Source organism: Pantherophis guttatus, chromosome 3, assembly GCF_059756535.1.
Source record: "Pantherophis guttatus breed Tessera chromosome 3, ASM5975653v1, whole genome shotgun sequence".
Taxonomy (NCBI): Eukaryota; Metazoa; Chordata; class Lepidosauria; order Squamata; family Colubridae; genus Pantherophis; species Pantherophis guttatus.
This window is the reverse complement of record NC_142065.1, coordinates 24,101,889-24,120,767: the sequence shown is the minus strand read 5'-3', so window position 1 is coordinate 24,120,767 and position 18,879 is coordinate 24,101,889. Positions and strand designations below refer to the sequence as shown.

General features: G+C 41.1%; 1 protein-coding gene across 2 annotated transcripts in view; it reads right to left on the bottom strand.

Annotated features, from left to right (window-relative positions):
• The window catches only part of PREX1 (phosphatidylinositol-3,4,5-trisphosphate dependent Rac exchange factor 1), a 231,675-nt gene extending 213,037 nt beyond the window's left edge, over positions 1 to 18,638 (bottom strand). The window contains exon 1 of one of the 2 annotated variants that reach the window (XM_034413827.3): positions 18,135 to 18,638. In XM_034413827.3, coding sequence (XP_034269718.1) covers positions 18,135 to 18,326 — 192 coding nt within the window. In that variant the 5' untranslated portion in view covers positions 18,327 to 18,638. The remainder of the gene's footprint in view (positions 1 to 18,134) is intronic. The other variant, XM_034413826.3, reaches the window with a different exon arrangement.
• Between the last annotated feature and the right edge of the window lie 241 nt (positions 18,639 to 18,879).

Below are 18,879 nucleotides of genomic sequence, written 5' to 3'. Positions count from 1 at the left end.
CACGCACGCACGCACACACACACATGCACGCACACACATAACAAAATGCTCTGGGTTTTGTGTGACTAAACCAGCACTGTGGAAGGGCTTATCCAGACTCCCCTTGGGGAAGGAAATGACCCCAAGTGCTGTGAAGAAAGGTCAGCATCATGATGGACATTTTTGTAACAAGACTAAGATAGACAGATTCAGAAATATGAAATAGGATTAACAGATGTTAAACAAAGGGGATCTGAAGACTAGTGTAATATTTGGGCTAACCTGTTGAATGTTTTTTTTTCCTTTTATTATATATTAGAAGTTGAGTCGATTTGATTATTAGATAGAGATCTCCTCATCTGAAATACTTGTTTATATATTTTTGTTGTTAAATAAGAATGCAAAATTTTATAACTATAACACATTATGTAAGAGGAGAATTTATCAGGCTTTTTGATTTTTCTTTTCAGCATCCAGTCAAGATGATTTTTTTTTAATATGTTTAATGTCAGATGTTTCTGTTACTTTTTTTCCCCTTTATGTATACATTTTTTCTTCTTGTTGTTGTTACTGTTTGATCTTTTTTTCCTGTTTTGTATTTTATTTCTATTGATAAAACATAATATATACCGTATTTTTCATACTTCTCCCCTCCCAAAAGTGGGCGGAAATGTCTGTGCATCTTATACAGCGAATGTTGCTGAAGCCCTGCCCACCCGCCAGCCCCCATCTGCTGGCCTCTGCCTCCCAGCAATTTGCCTCCTTGCAGCAAACAGTCTGGTCAGCTTCAGCACAGCCTGATTTAGCACGAGCAGCTGATTTGCAGTTGGATCGGCTAGCCCATAATACCGCTAATCAGGTGTTCCAGGCTGCGGGAATCACCGCCGTCCATCGCCGCCACCTATCACCGCCTCTGCATACCCCTTTTTGGCCTCCGCGCATCCCATTTTCATCCCATTCCAGGCAGCAGGGATCACCACCGTCGCTGCCTATTGCCGCCGAATGGAGGTGGCAATAGGCGGCGGGGATGCCTGCCACCTGGAACAGGCCAAAAACGGGATACACAGAGACCGAAAATGGGGCGCGCAGAGGTGGCAATAGGCGGCAGTGGCGATTCCCGCAGCCTGGAACAGCTGATAGGCAGTATTCCAGGAAGCTGATCCAACCGCCAATCAGCTGCTTGTGCTAAATCAGGCTGTGCTGAAGCTGACCAGGCTGTTTCCTGCAAAGAGGCAAATTGCTGGGAGGCAGAGGCAGATTTTTTTTTCTTGTTTTCCTCCCCAAAAGCTAGGTGTGTCTTATGGTTCAAAACATCTTATAGTGTGAAAAATACAATACATTAAAAAAAAATGAAATAGGAGAAAATAAGAGACGAATTCCAGATGTCAGGCAGAAGAGAAGCATCTCAGTAGCCTACTATCCAATCCAATGAACTAGATTTCCCCAAGCTTGATGGGTACTTTCTGCATGCAAAACATGGATCCAATTACAGAATAAAGGTCCTTTCCTAAAATAAGAATGACATTTAATATTGTAGAATGGTATGGTACTACATAGTAGTGGTGGGCATCTTCTCATAGGAGGAGGATCCCACTTTGCATTCAATGGGAACAAGTTACTTTGAAACAAATATGGGTGTGCCCTTAGTATCTTCTCTGTAAGTCCTTATATCAAAAATATTTCCCTCTTGGATTACACTGCTGTTGAAGAGACCCATATAACCCTAGGAAAAGGTGCATTTGATTCAAGAAGTGCAGACAGGTATTATGTATGTGGCCTGCATGCTCTGAAGCACCTTTGATGCTCTGAACTGAACCTTTGACTATGAAAAGCAATGCAGACTTAATGCATAGTATCCACTAGTTGTCATAAAGGTCATGAAGTTGACTGGCTTTTAAATGGAAAAAAATGATGTCTATTTCCAGTAGGAATGTAGGTATTGGTGGGCTGTCAGGAAATTAATTCTGTGGAATTTTGTATGAAAGACTGGAATATATTTCTGGATATTGCTACACTGGCTTTATATGCTGTGGATCATTAAGTTAGGAGAAAATGTATTTCGCTATTTAGGGTCAGAAATGTGGCTTCTCACTTAAAGTCATAGCAAGAATGAACTGCAATGGTGTTGCGAGCTGAGCTTAGCCCTGGGTGTGACAACTTGCATGAGTCTGGCAGCCGTGCCAAATCTTGTTGATTTGGTTAAGCATGTTTTATGAACATAGCCAATTTCCAATCTTAGCCAAACCAGGGAATTTCTCTTTCAAAATAATCTTGCCTGGTACCAAAGTCTACCTTCAATATTTCCCAATACTGGGATTCCATGGAAATGTTTGTACTTCAAATCCAACCTATGGGCTGCTGGACCAAAGCACATTAAATGATGCTAACTACAAAAAAGAAAGAGTAATATTAATTCAGCTGAAAGACTGAAACCTGCCCCTTCCATTTTTTTTTACATGATACTCGGCATGTTGAATATTTTAATGATGGGTCCCTGTACTTCCTGTGGAGTCTTGATGAAGCTTCTGCAAAACAACATCCACTGCATTGGCAGCAGGGTGGCAGCAAAACAGCCAATGACTGAAGGGAAGACAGAAAAGAAACAAATATCAAGCAAATATCAAAGGCTCAAAGTTTTCTAAAAGTCACAATCTTTTACTTGGGAGGAGCTTTTGCAGCAATTTCAGGTAAGGAGGAAACAGATTGAACCTTGATCACAGTGGCATAAAACTGTGAACAATCTCCAACATATTCTTGTTATAAGTCATTGTTACAGGGTGGAGATTTCCTGTGCACTGTTTACTCGTTCTGTTACACATTATGTAGGTTCAAAACTGCATTAAGCTATTGCTTGTATTAACCTCATTTGCTGAAAGAATTGCAATGGCGGATAAATGAATTTTATTTATATCCTGTGTTTATTATTTTTACAGATAACTCAAGGTGGCAAACATACACAATACCGCTTCCACCCCCCTATTCTCCCCACAACAACAATCCTGTGAGATGGATTGGGCTAAGAGAGAGTGACTAGCCCAAAATCACCCAGTTGGCTTTCATGGCTAAGACAGGACTTGAACTCACAATATCCCACTTTCTAGACTGATATTTTAACCACTAGACCAAATGGATCAAAAGGCATGGTTTATCAATCACAACTGCCTCTTCTTACACTTCATACTGGCCCACAATGTGATTTAGTTTAGTGTATTATTCAACTCCAGGCAACTTATATTATTTCAGAAAATATAGTTAAGAAAACATTGGCCTAGCACACAGGTGTCAAACTTGCCACATCATGTTGCCATCACGTGATGTTTCACAGTATTTTTCCTATTCGGGGAGCTGGGGTGGGCGTGGCCTGCACATTATGCATCCGACCCGCGGACCATCAGTTTGACACCCCTGGCCTAGCATAACATATAAACTCAGCTACTGAATCTTCATGAAAGGGCAAATGGACAACCATTTTATACTGGGAACAAAGAGGAAGTGAAAGTTAGATCCAACAGACTGACCCAAGAAAAATTTCCAAACTTTGCCCCTTATTTGGCTAACTTACTATCCAACCCAAAGTGAATATTTTTTTAGTAAACTGCAGGTCTGAGATTTCATGCTCAATTTCCAATGTTTCTAATTTCTAATAGTACCCGCCAAACACTTCAAACCATTTTTAGGCATGGATTTAGAATTAAATGACAAATGAAAACACAACCTACAACAAACCAACCTCTTTTGAGTCAAATTTCATTTATAAAGGCTAAGATGAAAGTTTTGAAGATGAAACTCACCTTGTCTTCCATGCTAATTTTCATCAGAAGCCTCAAAGCACATCAACGTACAATATCTCTAATTACAGCTGGCCCCAACAGTTTATCTTTGGTGCATACGTTGTTTTTCCTAGCTGACTTTGTCTAATATCAAAAAATCCTGAGCAAGCTCAGGCTTGGTTAGTATCGGGAATGATAATCAGGAAATCCCAGGGCTATAGGTTAGATTAAGAATTGAAAGAATATTCCAGAATAGGGAAAGGGCAAAGTACTTCTGGATTGCTGCCAAAGAAAGAACTTGGACACGTCCATGAAGTCACAGGAATCTAACACAATTCAAGGGGAATTTTACCTTTAACCATTTCTCCCTGTTCAAAATGTTAATTCAATATGTCCATTTATTTTAGTGTGGCTAGTTATTTCTCTGAAGACAGGCTTTGGCCTGAATAGTTGTACACTCATTCAGGACAAAATAATAGATTGCAAATTTGAATTAAATAGATGCCTCTCATTCACATCAAGTGTGAACAGTAGTTTAGCAGGGGTGTCAAACTTGCGTCGTCATGGCGTCGTCACGTGATGTATCGGGACTTTTCCCCCTTCGCTAAACTGGGTGGGGGCAGGGCCAGCACGTGACGCATCCGGCCTGTGGGCCATGAGCTTGACACCTCTAGCATAAGGTGTTATGGTGCTGGACTAGAAATCACAATTTCAATGTCCTACCTTAGACATCGAAAGTTGGCTGGGAAATTTTGGGCCAGTCATTCTCATCTCATCTGAATCTACCTGACAGGTTGTTGTTGTTGTTGTTGTTGTAGAAAAAAATAGAATGCAGAAACATTACATATACTACCTTGAATTATATAAATTAAAGGCAGAATGTACATCTAATAATAAAATTGCATTGTACATCAATAATTGATAAATTAGACTAGAGCTCAGTGGTTTTTGCATATCTGCAATTTTAGCCTTTCTTTTTGAGACCTAAAGCATGATCAAAATGGAGAGTGGGTGTTTGCATATCCATATAGTAAGTTTTTTCAAAGGTTACAGTTAGTTCATCAGGGCAATACACCTGTATTTTCTCTTCCTTCCTTCTTCACAGCAAATCACTTGGGTAAATGATGGAGGTAGTAATCTATGAAAAAATAGCTTCTGCTGGATCCTCTACTCCATGGAGCTTTTTCACAATCTCAGTGGAGGAGTCTCTTAATCACACAATCAAATGCTCATGCTGCCTACAGGTATCTCACTGACTAGAGTACTGTGGCACAAATGGGAGATTGCCATGAGCAGGCACAATGCTAGTACTGCGCACAGACTCTCAAGAACACACTCTGGTCACCACACAGACGGCAGTAGCTGTCACACCTCCAAGTTAAGAAGTCACACCTCCAAGTTCATAAAAGAGTGACCCAGAAAGAGAAGCCAGCATGAGCAAATGTGATACAAATCAGAGCAACTCTCTCCATCATCAGCCCAGTGAATTCATCTGAAGGAGCCTTGGTGGCGCAGCAGACTAAAGCACTGTTAAGTAATACCAGCTGCCTGCAATTACTGCAAGTTCAAATCTCACCAGGCTCAAGGTTGACTCAGCCTTCCATCCTTTCGAGGTAGGTAAAATGAGGACCCGGTTTGTGGGGGCAATAAGCTGACTTTGTATAAAAAAGAACACCGTTTAGGAGGGGCGAAAGCCCTACTAAGCAAGTATATACAAAAGTATGAAGGCTATTGCTTAACGCATTGTAAGCCGCCCTGAGTCTCCGGAAAAGGGCGGCATATAAATTGAACCAAATAAATAAAATAAATAATAAGATTGGTAGCTGCCAGAAGGACTCTCATAATTCGGCTGACCCACCATAGCCACACAAGAAGGAGAAAGAGGTACCACTATGGAAGGAGGCACTCATGAGAGGAAGACAATGACATGGGCCAGGAGTCTCCAAACTTGCCAACTTTAAGACTCGTGGACTTCCCAGAATTCCTCAGCCAGTCATGCTAGCTGAGGAATTCTGGGAGTTGAAATCCACAAGTCTTAAAGTTGCCAAATTTAAAGACCCCTGACAGACTATGGAACCTAAACCTTTAATTCCCCTAAACTCTAAGTCTCATTATTCAGTTTCATTGTCTACCATTTCTATCTGAACCTCTTAACCTTTGAGAATAAAAACAGCACCTGTATAACATTTTCCTCAAGGAAACCAGGAGTGACAATTTTACCACTTAAACTAATTTTATTCCGTCATAGATATGGCTTCCTTACGAAGTCCTTAAGTAATTTACTACAAGTCAAAGGCTAAACAAGAGCAAAGCCTTTTCAAATAACTGACAGAAACAGAAATAAATTATGTAATGGGGAAAGACCAATGAAATCTCTTCCCCAGGCTTTAAAATATCATGGAGCAACCTGAAAGAAAATTGTCAAATTTTACAAGATGGTTCTACTGTTGCTTCCCTACATATCTACAGACACATTTATGCTAAATATCACTCGTTCTAATTTAAGGCAACTTTGAGGAAAAGGTCTTGTTAACTGAGGACACAAACAAGAATTCACAGAGGCACAAGCTGAAAGGCTGAATAGAGCTCTGAGCAGATCACTATAAAACCACAGGATGCATCACAGAGCTATACAGATAATTATCTTGCTTGGAACGAGGCCTTTTGCTTGTTGTGAGAAGGCAGTTATACGAGACTTTATTACAGAACAGTAATTACCTGACTCCTCTTTCATCTGGATAACCTACAGCATTTTTACAAACCCTAATGAACAAACCCTCATAAACCTGCATGAGGTAGAGATTATAATCTATCCCATTTGGCAGATGGGGAGGAAATCAGCTCAAGTACCAGGAGCAGATTCAAGAATGAAGCCCAGGACTTCTGCGTTATCTGCTTTCAGAAGTGCTCAGATGCCTTCCGGCCAATGCGGCAAAGAGAAGGCATGAGAAGTGGCAACAGCACTGGAAACCAAAACTGTAATTATTACTTGGCCTTGATCAATCCAAAAAATACAAAGCTCCACGGTGAATGCAGAGGTCAAGGCCATTAACATCCACATGGATTGATTGGAGCATAAACAAAATGAAAGCTGTAGCACTCAGGACTGACTACAAAGGATATGCTCCCTAATAGGAAGTAAAAACATAAAAGGCATGGAAATACCAAGGGAAACCTTTATTCCAGTCTAAGGAAGGGGAAGAGGCAGGCATGCTTGCTCTGATAGCTGATTTGCATTCTGTTTCCTCTGCTTTCTCATTAAAACAACAACAACAAATCATCTTTAAAAAACAGCTCCAGAATGTCAACACTCAGTTCAGATCTCACTGAATCAACTGGACATAAATACTACACACCAACCTGAATTTCAAAGTCATTCATTTGATTCCTTTAATATTAACCAGTTTTATGGTGATGGTTTGATTATTACAATTATTTTAATTCGTTCATTTGAGTAAAATTGGCATTGACTGGTTTTATGTACTATGTTAAGCCATAATATGGCTTGATTTGACACAATGTCTGGTTTATTGCAATTTACAGATTATGGTTTAATTCAGGGCCCCCAATGGACGAGCATCACTCTGGAGGTGGTTAACAGACTAAGATCCCACCTCTCCTTTTATGCACCTTGCTCCCTTCCTCCTCATCTTTGTCAAATTTAAGTCAATGTCACTGTTTATTGCTTTGATGTTTTAATGTTTTTATTAGTTTAGTTTTAATTATTCTAATTTGCCTAGTTGACTCCTGGTAAAATGGGTAGCATATATGTTGAATAAGTAAACAATATAGCTAGTATGTTTGCATGATACATGGGCCCTAGAAAACTGATTTAATTAAATTCAGGTTAAAACATCATGGCTTATTATGTGTGAGATCAGGTACAAGCCCCTAAAAACATGACATGATATGCAAGATAACATCCTCCAAACAGCTTTCAGCATCCAAAAAACATGGGCTAATCTATAGAGACTACAATTCTGCTTATGTTGTTTTAAGAAATCTATGAGTGTCTTTAAAACACTAATAACCTGGTTGATCCACAGGAAGAAAAATCCATAGGTACTATTTGGGGGAAAACAAAAAACACACTAAAGAACATGCAAGCATTCAAGAGTTTGAGGACAAGTGTCAAGTGTTCATGATAATTAGGATGAACCAAGGTGTTGAGGGATACATAGGAAAATAATTGTGTTTCCAGAGCTCAGGAAACAACCATCTGTTTTCTTCCCCAAATACTAGGTATGTCCACAGTTATTTTCCTATGGCCAACTTTGAACTCCAGATACCATGGCTGAAATATCTGATGAAGCTGTTGGATTTCCTTGCATCTTCCTCAATCCCTGTTTATTATAGTATCTTTTGTTACTAACAGCATGAAGAACACAAAAACTTACATACGCTGGTATGCCTTTCCAGATGCTCCTAAAATATCCATGCCAGAAAATCCTATTTCTAATTAAAACACAGAAATAATTCACTGTCCTCCAGAACATCATTATCATACTAGTAACACATCCCTCAGCCATACAGCAGAATCACATCAGTAATAGTGGACTGAAGCACGAGGTTGGACTAAGTTGGAGTTGATAATTTCCAAGATACCTATACTACAAGCCTTTGTATTTACGATTCTATGACAGCCCTTAAGACATTTATACATTGGATTGCAGACATTTTAATCTGTGTTCATCAGAGACCTACAGCATCAATAGCTTCAATGAAAGAATGAGCTGTGAGGGTCACCAAGTTTTCTTGAGTATTTAAGCAAGACTGCTCTGGAAGGGAAGATGCTTGTAGGAAATCAAGCATTTTGAACAAAATAAGCCACGCTTTCAGAATAGGAATATATGGTCCAGCTGCCTTTCAGATAAATGCCCTGTGGCAAGTGCCAGGCTCATGCATCTGATCTATACTTCAGCAATAACAAAAACAGGAAAGTACATTTCAACCTGCCCTTTTCTATATTTTACTCTCCTTTCCTCCCTCCTAAAGCCACCGTGCACACTTGTTTTATACCAATGTTTTTCAAACTGGCAACTTTAAGAAAAGAATTTTGCTGGCTGAGGAATGCTGGGAGTTGAAGTCCACACTTCTTAAAGTTACCGAGTTTGGAAAACAATGTTTTACAGAAACCAGATGGTTCGCCTTCTCTGGACAAACAGCTTTATTATCAGCACCTACTGAACCTAAGAAGAGAGACAAGAACTGTAAGGCAGGACACAGGAAATCACCACCAAGAAGTGACCAAGACAAACATTCCTTGTAATGGTTCAAAGGCCAATTGCAGCAGCTAATCGCAGATGGGAAAAAGAGCATCGGGCCATGCACAGAACAGCTGCTCCAGATTACATAGCATCCTAAATACCAAGAAGCTAAATACTCAGCCGAGTTGCAGAACAAAATATTTTTAAGGCAACGGATGTGGTTTTTACTTTATCTGATAGCAGGCATGTGTGCTAACGTTACACACTTATACAACAGGGAATGAAAGAAGTCAGGCCCCAGTCTAGCACAAAACGTCCCAACAAAATAAAATGGCAACAATTTTTTTTTTGCTTTAATTTATATGCCGCCCTTCTCCGGAGACTCAGGGCGGCTTACAGTGCGTTAAGCAATAGCCTTCATACTTTTGTATATTTATACAAAGTCAGCTTATTGCCCCCACAATCTGGGTCCTCATTTTACCTACCTTTGAAAGGATGGAAGGCTGAGTCAACCTTGAGCCTGGTGAGATTCGAACTTGCAGTAATTGCAAGCAGCAGATGTTAATAACAGTGCTTTAGTCCACTGTACTACAGGCTCTTTAATTGATTTAATTTAATTGATGCAAACCAAGATTTCTGTGGATGCTAAACTCAGCGTTATTTACATCAGTCTAACGTGATGCTTGGAAACAGGAATACATGAAATGATTGATTACGTATCAACAGAATTGATGAATGTTTGCGTGGGGAGCAGTGTGATCATTTTCATATCCCAGATCTTTCATATCTCTATCTTAAAATATCGCCTGTCAATAAATTTCGCCAAATAAAGATTAAGTTTAACCTTTCATGTAATAATCGCACACAGGGCAATAGTCAGATGACCATGATGAAGTGCAATCCACCGTGCTTTAGCCAGAGAAATGTTTGCCAGAATAAAATTCACTGCCCTTCTTCTGTCACAGTAACACAGTTGGCAAGTAGTGCTCACTTTTAATATCAGACAAGCTAAGGAAAGCATTGCCTGTTGGCAGAAAACAACTATCATTCATTCTCCCTAATTGGGCAAGTGTAGGTGGGTTCTTGGCAAAAATTGTGAAAATATTGTTTTAATACTGGAGTAGCTTTTTAAAAAAAATCAAACCGTTTTTGTTGTGAGCTAGGAAGGAGACAAAAACTATGTCATAAGGCCAAAGCATTAAAAATAGGGGTAGGTTGCAGTTGTAGCTACAAGTATAATTTTTTGGCAGCTAGGGACCTTCAATAGCAGGCAGTAGCAGGGCAGTAATGCAAATGGGCAGACCTAATACAGATAGTCCTCGAGTTAAAACGGTTCATTTAGTGACCGTTCAAGGTTACAACGGCACTGAAAAAAGTGACTTATGACTGTTTTTCACATTTACCACCGTTGCAGCACCCCTATCATCACGTGATCGAAATTCAAATTCTTGGCAACTGGTTCATACTTATGACATTGTTGTGTTCCAAAGTCATGTGATCGCCTTTTGCGACCTTCTGACAAGCAAAGTCAGAAAGCCAGATTCACTTAACAACCAGGTTATTAATGTATCAACTGCAGGATTCATTTAACAACTGTGGCACAAAAGGTCATAAACTGGGGCAAAACTCACTTAACAAATATCTCACTTAACAATAGAACCTTTGGGCTCAATTGTGGTCGTATGTCAAGGACTACCTGTACTTTGTGCTAGTTTGGGCAGGAAGGATCTTTCAAGGGTTTTCAGAGAGTTCTAGTTTAGGTATTTTAAGACTGCAGATTGCTAAAAAGTTCTGTTAAATTTTGGCAATGTAATCCTAACAGGCTTTGGCATTTATAAAATACAGTAGAGACTTGGGGCATGTATACAGGCCAGAGGCTATCTTTAAAGATATAGATTAGATTTTTGCATTTGTGTGTGTGTGTGTGTGTGTGTGTGTGTGTGTGTGTGTGTGTGTGTGTGTGTGTTTGTGTATTCCAATTGTTTTCAGCTTTCCAACTTCTGCTACAGTTTTGTACTCACTGAAAATCTAGTCCTGAAATTTAGCAATTGGAAGCAAAAAAGTTTGGGGAGATGAGTATATATACACAGTGCTTCTCAGTTTGTTCATCAGACACTAGAGATCCCAGCCACTGAATTCTTCAGAATCCATCAAAAAAGAATAAATAAAAATGGGTAAAGGGTAAAAAAAAAAAAAAAAAAAAGAATGCTGCAACTTTTTGAAATTCTGTGATTTCATAATCCAAAGGAATCTAGCAGCCCTGGATTCAACTCAGATTCAAAGATGCAAAGCAGAACACGGTCAACTGCCAAGCCAAGAAAGAAGCATTTTATAATGCGTTATTGTAAAATCGTGTTAATGCATGGAGCTAAAATTGCATTATATTCCACAGGCTCAAAAAAGAGGCTGCACAGCTTTCTTGCAGGGAATATGGCAGCTTCCTTAGGGAACTCAAAAAATGTTGTGTATACTGTAACTTTCAGGCTGGCCGCTCCTACCACCCCACCCCCACACCTCTTGCTCCCCCTTTTGACCCACAGAAGTAAAATAAAAGTGGTGGGATCTGTCCAACAAAACAAATAAAAAAAGGGGCCTTTTGTATCTGCAAGAAGACCCCCGCTCAGCAGAGGGGAAAAGGTCTCCAGGCATACACACAGAGAAACCTTTCCCTTCGCTGCTATATGGCCACATGCTATTCTTCTAAGAAAAGTTTTTTTTTAAATCTGCAATTAACACAGCCTGATTTATAGGCAGGTCTATAGCATCAAACACAGAAAAGGATTCTTTCCCATTACCACGGGAGCCCGGAAGTCCTTGGAAAACTCCTGACTCCCTACTTATTGAATTGGGCTCTTTGCTCCTTCGGAGTTATTTATGGAGACAACGAGACAAAATCTGGGACTTGTATGGTAAATGTTTAACCAGGGGGGCCCAGCCCCAAACGCAAAACACCAACTCCTTCGTTCATCCCTGTGGTATTTTGTTGTCACAAGTCGAAAAAAGCTTTCTGGTGTTGTGTAAAGCTTTCTGGCATTGCGCTAACATCTTATGCTTTTTTTTCCCCTCCAAAGCGGTTTCCTTTGTTCCCAATTTCAAGCATTGTGATAAAAGGAGGAGTTTCTAGATAATCTGAGGAAGGAGCGTCCACAAACTAAATCTGCTTCCTACCAAGTTGAGGGCAATGTCACATTCTCATGTATTAAACCAGGCAGAATAATATAAGCATCAGTGGTATACTTGGACAATTTTGAACAGTGGACTTGGTGTCCAAAGGTGCTTTTCCAAAAGGCAACTGGACTTTCTTGCTTTTTTTTTCTTTGAAAACATTGAAAACCAAAGAAGTCCAGTTGCCTTTTTAAAAAGCATCTTTGAGTCAACTATGACCTGGATCAGGGGTGAAATCCAGCAGGTTCTGACAGGTTCTGGAGAACCGGTAGCGGAAATTTTAAATAGTTGAGAACCAGCAAATACCACCTCTGGCTGGCCCCAGAGTGGGGTGGGAATGGAGATTTTGCAGTATCCTTCCCCCAGGAGTGGGGAGGGAATGGGATTTTGCAGTATCCTTTCCCTGCCACGCCCACCAAGCCACACCACGTCCACCAAGCCACGCCCACAGAACCGGTAGTAAAAAAATTTGGATTTCACCACTGACCTGGATGATTGAGAATGTCTGTAGACAGCGGACAGGCAATGGCTCTCAAGATCTCATGAATTTCAGTCAATTTATAATTCAAAACTGAGATCCGTGCTCTGTGAAAAGTGCTCCAGAGAAGAGGGGAGAAAGAGAGGTTTTCCAGCCAGCATTTATTTCTCTTTCCTAAATTAGGCTGTGAGCACTCAAAAGAGTTAAATACTGATAGTGGGTTTTGAAAAAGCTGTCTCATACTGTTTCTACCATTTTCTGTGGAAAACACAGAACATAAAAATATGTCCTTGAGGAACTGGTCTGGTCAATGGATTTTTGCTTTACAGCTCCAGGACACCAAAAAACAAATCCCTCCGTGAGATCTTGTCAGCTTTGAAAAAATATTCTACTCTAGAGTCTTCCAATTGAGCAGTAGCAAATAGCATTTTCTTGGATTCCTTCTCTGCCCACTGATACAAACTTCAATTGTGCGAGACTCGGAGTATAACCTGACATGGCTTGTGATTTTTTTCCCTGAAAACTTATCAACTACAAACTTAGGACACATGATTTTACTATTCATAGGCAGAATTAGCATGCTTGAACTGCATTTCCCAAGCTCTTCATTTCTGGTAGGCTAAAGCACACAGGGCTTAATTGGTATAGCCAGGTATTTAAATATTGAAGGTATACACAGCGCTCTGAAGCAGGATTACCATTAGCCATCACCAATGTACCCATACAGCCATGTACCAGTATAGCACTACTGGGCTGCATCTGCATGACATGCTGAATTACAAGCTAACCAATCCTATTTTAGCCTAATAGGTTCTGTAAATAGAGGCACTGTCTATAATTTGTCTTAGGTACTCAGGATAATTACTATAAATGTGTAAAATGTGGCCTAGTTAAAGATGTGAACACAGCCACATATCTGTTCCCCAACTCTCTATTTTTTTCCACCAATTCTTGAATGATAACATAAATGTAGGTTCGTGTTCAGTACCCAATGATATTCACAATATATTGTGGAATCAACCATTGGCTGGACTCCCACATTATACTAAGGATAAATTGCTTGAATTTGGCTAACTATTTACACAGACCCAGAAACACAAACAAAGGGAGCAAAGTGCCCATTCTATTCACAACAAGAAGAACGATTCCATACAATAAAAAACAGACACTTATTAAACTATGATTTGTCAAAACCAAACATGCTGCTCACATTACTCCTGGCAAAGAACCGGTGGCAAATAACCTGATCCGCGAACAACAAAACTCTCTTCTTCAATAACCAGAATACTGACGGATGATTGATTTGTTTTGTCTAGGCAGGGCAGAATAGTGATGGTTGAGTAACAAGTGCTTTTTATAGAAGGACATTCCACTGAAACAAAACATCAATAACTTGAAGCCAAAAGCCACTTTAATTGACAGTTTTGGAAGATTACATACTCTTGATGTCTACAAAAGAAAGCCAAGATTTCAGTTGCTATTGCCCCTTCAAACAGCCATATCCTTTTCAGCCAACAATAATACTGCTGAATTCATGTATTGCACTTATAGAAAATATGTATAATATTTTGCTTTGTGCATGGTGGAATAAGTCATGATTTAAACTACTATTAGCTAGAGTCACACAGTACCTTTACGCCAAAACATACCATGTGATATTGTGACAATGTACTGTGCAAATCAGAGAAACACAAAAAATAAAAATAAAAAGAAGAAATATATAACCTGCAATCTTCAATAGACACAGCCATTCATTTTAATTTTACCCCCATCTTATTTCAGGTTCTCACAGAAAAATGAGGGATTACACAAAAAACTTTATCCAATTTTATGCAGTTAATATTTTTTCTGAGAAAAACACGTATTTAAAATATTCTTATGCCACATTAAAATTATCTGAAGATTAACAACATTTGTAAGTTTTCCATCCTTCTTACATGTTTATATTGTTGTTATCCTGTATAATGAATAGTTATTTGTATGTTGCATGTTTACTGTTCTTGCTTTTATGGTTTTGTTGATTGCTTGATTTATCAAATCTGTGAAACTGCAACTGTTTCCCCACAATCTTAATAGTTTCATTATAGATTGAAGATAATTATGTAAATAATTCAAAGAAAATGGGAAGATAATATCAAAACAGGGGCTACACACTGTCATATTATCTATAATCATACTGTGATGGAATCGTATTCAATTGTTACAAATCAGCCTCTGATGAAAATGATTGGGGAGAATTGCCTTCTGCACTAGCTTGGAGGGTGTACTAAAACTGTAAACTGGAAAGCATAAACTGAAACTACTATATTGGATTGCAAGTTACTGAACAGTAAAAGATTTATCGTCACAATTGATATCACTTTAAAAGATTTTCAGTATAACAAATACTAAATTTAAGAGCCAGTTTGGCGTAGTGGTTATGACATCAACTAGAAACCAGGAGACTGTGAATTCTAGTCCCAACCTAGAAACCAACTGGGGCCATTCACTTTCTCTCAGTCCTAGGAAGCAGGCAATGGCAAAACGCTTCCAAAATCTTACCGAGGAAACTGTAGGGACTCATCTAGGCAGCTGCCAGCAGCAAACAAAACAAAACAAAAATGACATGAAGGCACACATACAACCTCCTCCCAAAATATAGCTTTTGAGAAATGGAAGTTCCAAGAACAAGTTTCTAGCTCTTATGATTGCAGACAAGTTCAAAAACACCTGAGCAAAAACTAGAGAAAGTTATGAAACCAGATACAAATTTAGGCAGAAGATATATTCCAACATAATGAACTCATTGTAACTTAGCTGCAAATGAGCACCGTTGTGCATCTCTTGCAAATAATAATGGCTTGCAAATTATGGACAATGGATAGGAAATTGTTCTTGTTATAAGAATGTTGAAGTTCACTTGAATATTTGAAGATAAAACACAAAGATTTCTCTGGTGTGTCAAGAAGACAATATCCCTATTTTTTTAAACCACAGGAAAGATACACTACCTCCCTACTCGTTGAAACTGGAATGGGTCACAATTATATTCATTTGATGCATGGACACAACTGGAACCAGAAAAAAGAAATGTGATAGTATGTACTCTTGTTAAGCTGCCACTTTGTCCATGCTACCAGGAAATACTGTTACTATTAAGAAAACAAATATTTTATTTATTTATTTGTCCTCAATATACAATACATTTGACAAATGCAATGCAACAATATAGTATATAATAGAGTATACAATAAAAAGAGTGTACGATAAAATTAATATTGTATTACAAATTACTGTGAAATCCATTTGCTTAGGAGTAGCCAGAATTTTAGACACAGAATTTCAAAATATTAGGCCATGGTTTCCACAAACCTGATCCAACTTAAAGCAAGCAAAGAACAGAGCTTCTTCCATAATTTGTAAAGATTCAGGGACTTTCATGTTGATATTGATGGTTCTTCAGACAACTTGATCTCTTTCTGGGCTCTAAGTAAGGTAACAATAAACTCACCCTTGAGTGAAGTATGATTCATGATGACTACATAGGCGCATGTAATTTTTTGGGCTCAATATAGAAATAATCTGTCAATGCCTTCTCCTCTACAGTGCTTTATTGACTCTACGGTCTATCCCAGATATCCTCAAATTTCCTGGTGGTCTCCCATCCTAACTAAGAATTAGGTCCAGTCCAGCTTTCTAGCTTAGCTTTTTGAGAACAAACATATCAGACAGCCAAGTGTCGTGATCTGCAGTAAATTAAAAAATTAATAGTGGGAGGGAGGCAGTAACAATGAAAACGAACGCAATAGGAAAAGATGTCTAGCATTTTAATGACTAAACGTTGCACCTGACTTGTTATGGCTTTAAAAGAGCTCACTGTAGAAGCTTTACCAATAGTTAGTCTGAACAGAACCAGACAGTGTATAAATGCAAACATTGCAATAAATGTTTCCTTAAAATTATTCCTTAAAGATGGGTTGCTTTTGCAGGACATATTGTTAATTGCAGATGAGCCACACTAATTCCAAGTACACTGTTGTTGCTAATGAAGAGGCTTTCCAAAACTAACACCATTATAGATGTTTTTAGGCAGTGCTCAAAGCTAGCTGTTTGTTCCCACAGTTTTAGAAGAGCATGAGGATAGAGTTAGCCACAAAGCAATTGGGTGCAAAGACAGAAGAAATGTTTCGGAATGCTGATGAGTTTCAACTGCCACGGCTGCAAAACTAAAAGGGAACGGTTCACGGAAGTACTAATCTGGCCAAGAAATAAAAATGACCCTGACATGGATACAAATAGCTGGATTAATCCAATAAAAGTACATAAGCAATCCAAAATTCAAGCAACAAAAGACCATTTCTAGTAAGACTACAAAGGTGCCTGGAATTACTTTTAAAATAAAAGGCAAAAGAGTCTCAACATAAGCCAAGATTTTACTGCTGAAAAAGTCGCCCAAGTCTAAACCATGCACCAACAAGCTTCTCTTGGAAGGGAACAAAGTCAGGGGGGAAAAAGACAGCGCTTTAAAACAACCCTTCAGACAAGAAAGGGTTTTATCACTCCACTTTTAAAAAAATCCATTAGTAATACTATATCACTGTTGCTTGCAAAGGGCTCCCCCTTACGCCGAACCAGGCACCTGATGAACTATATGCCAGACCAATCAACTGCCTGTAAACATCTTGAAGGCTTCTGGATCTTGAAAGGGGTGATTTAAAAACCACACCAAGCCTCCCTGCATCAAGGGTCAGTTTTCCCACCAGGAGGCAAACGCTGTGTCGCTTCTTTACCACCCACTTAGAAGCCCACCAGTAGCAATTTTCCAAACGCCCAAGTGTGCCGGCTGCGCATTCTGCCAGGAGCCTAAAGGTGGTGGTTGGGGGGGGGGGAGGGAGGGGGAAAGCCACATGATAGATGAGCTCTCCCGTGTTGACATCCCGGCTTGCAAATCATCCCCGCCTCTCTCTCAACCCAAGACCGACGACGGACCGTCGTTGCCCCGTCTTCAACTTCTGAAGGCAACACCCTCTTGCCACCCAGAATCCAAGACCTTCTTTTTTTTTTTTTCCTTTCCCCCTTTTGGGAGACCAAAGTCCGCTTTAAACCAGCAGCCGCAGGAACCGAGGCACACGGTGTCCTCAGCTGCCCCTCCAGCCCACTTCGCCCGGCTGGCCCCCTTTGGCCAAGTTGGCCGCTCCAGGCCCTACAGGTGATGCCTCCAGGTCACCACGGGAGCACGGAGAGCACACAATCTGGCGGGAGGGTAGACTCCAGAAAGCCCCCGAGGCTCCGCATCGCCTTTCCAAGAGTACAAGACTGGCGCGGCTACACACGGCGCCGGCCAACTTCGCAGCCCCATTTCGCAAGGCGGCGAGAGTCTCCCCCGAGGTTGGCACCTCCGCGTTCGCCTCAGCGGGTCCCACCCGCCGCAGCCGATCCACAGCTGCCCTTCCTCCTCTTCCTCGCCTGCCCCCCCCACACACACACACCCCAGTGACCCTCTTCCCCCACCCTCCCCCCGGTCTTTCCGTGCCCTCCGTAGCTCACGGCGCTTACCGACTGCAAGAAGCGCAGGGTGCCCACGTAGTCCCGCTCGGTGCCCAGGATCTCGTTGAGGACGCAGAGGCGAAGACGCAGCTGGCGGTCCGTATCCTTAGCCGGTTCCGAGGGGAGAGCGCCGGTGCCGGGGGCCGCTGCCGTTGCCGCTGCCGCCACCGACGGACTTCCAGACACCGACTGCACTTCCATGGCTCCTTGCCTGCCTCACCTTCCCCGAGGTCGTCCCGGCTCCGCTCTCCTCACTCCGCGGCCGGCTTTTTAGGCGCCCTCCATCCCCCGAGGCGCACGGCAAACGCAGTTCCGACGAGTCGCCCGCTCGCCTTACCAGCCGCCGGCAGGAGAGCCGCGCTGGGACATGGCAAGAAGAAGAAGGAGGCGGCGGCGACGTCGGCTAACGAGGAGAGGAGCGCGAAGAGCGCTTGAATGGGAGAGAAGCGAGCAGGGAGTGGAGCGAGCGCGCGAGGGGGGCGTGACCGGGGCAGCGGGGCGGAGAGGAGGGTCGGCTCCGTCCGGGCCCGGAGGCAGGGGCGGCGCTCTGAGGCGAAGGAGGGACGAGCCCAAAACAGAAGTCTTTGCGGCGAGGAGACACAGAGAGAGGCGCAAGGCCGGAACAAAGAAGAGCGGCGGTCGGGGAAGCTGCAGGCTCGGGGAAGATGCGGGGATTTTTTTTTTACCATCCGATGCAAACCAAAAACCAAGAAAAGCTTCGGCCTGCCTTTTGCCCTTCCCACCCGAGGAGGAA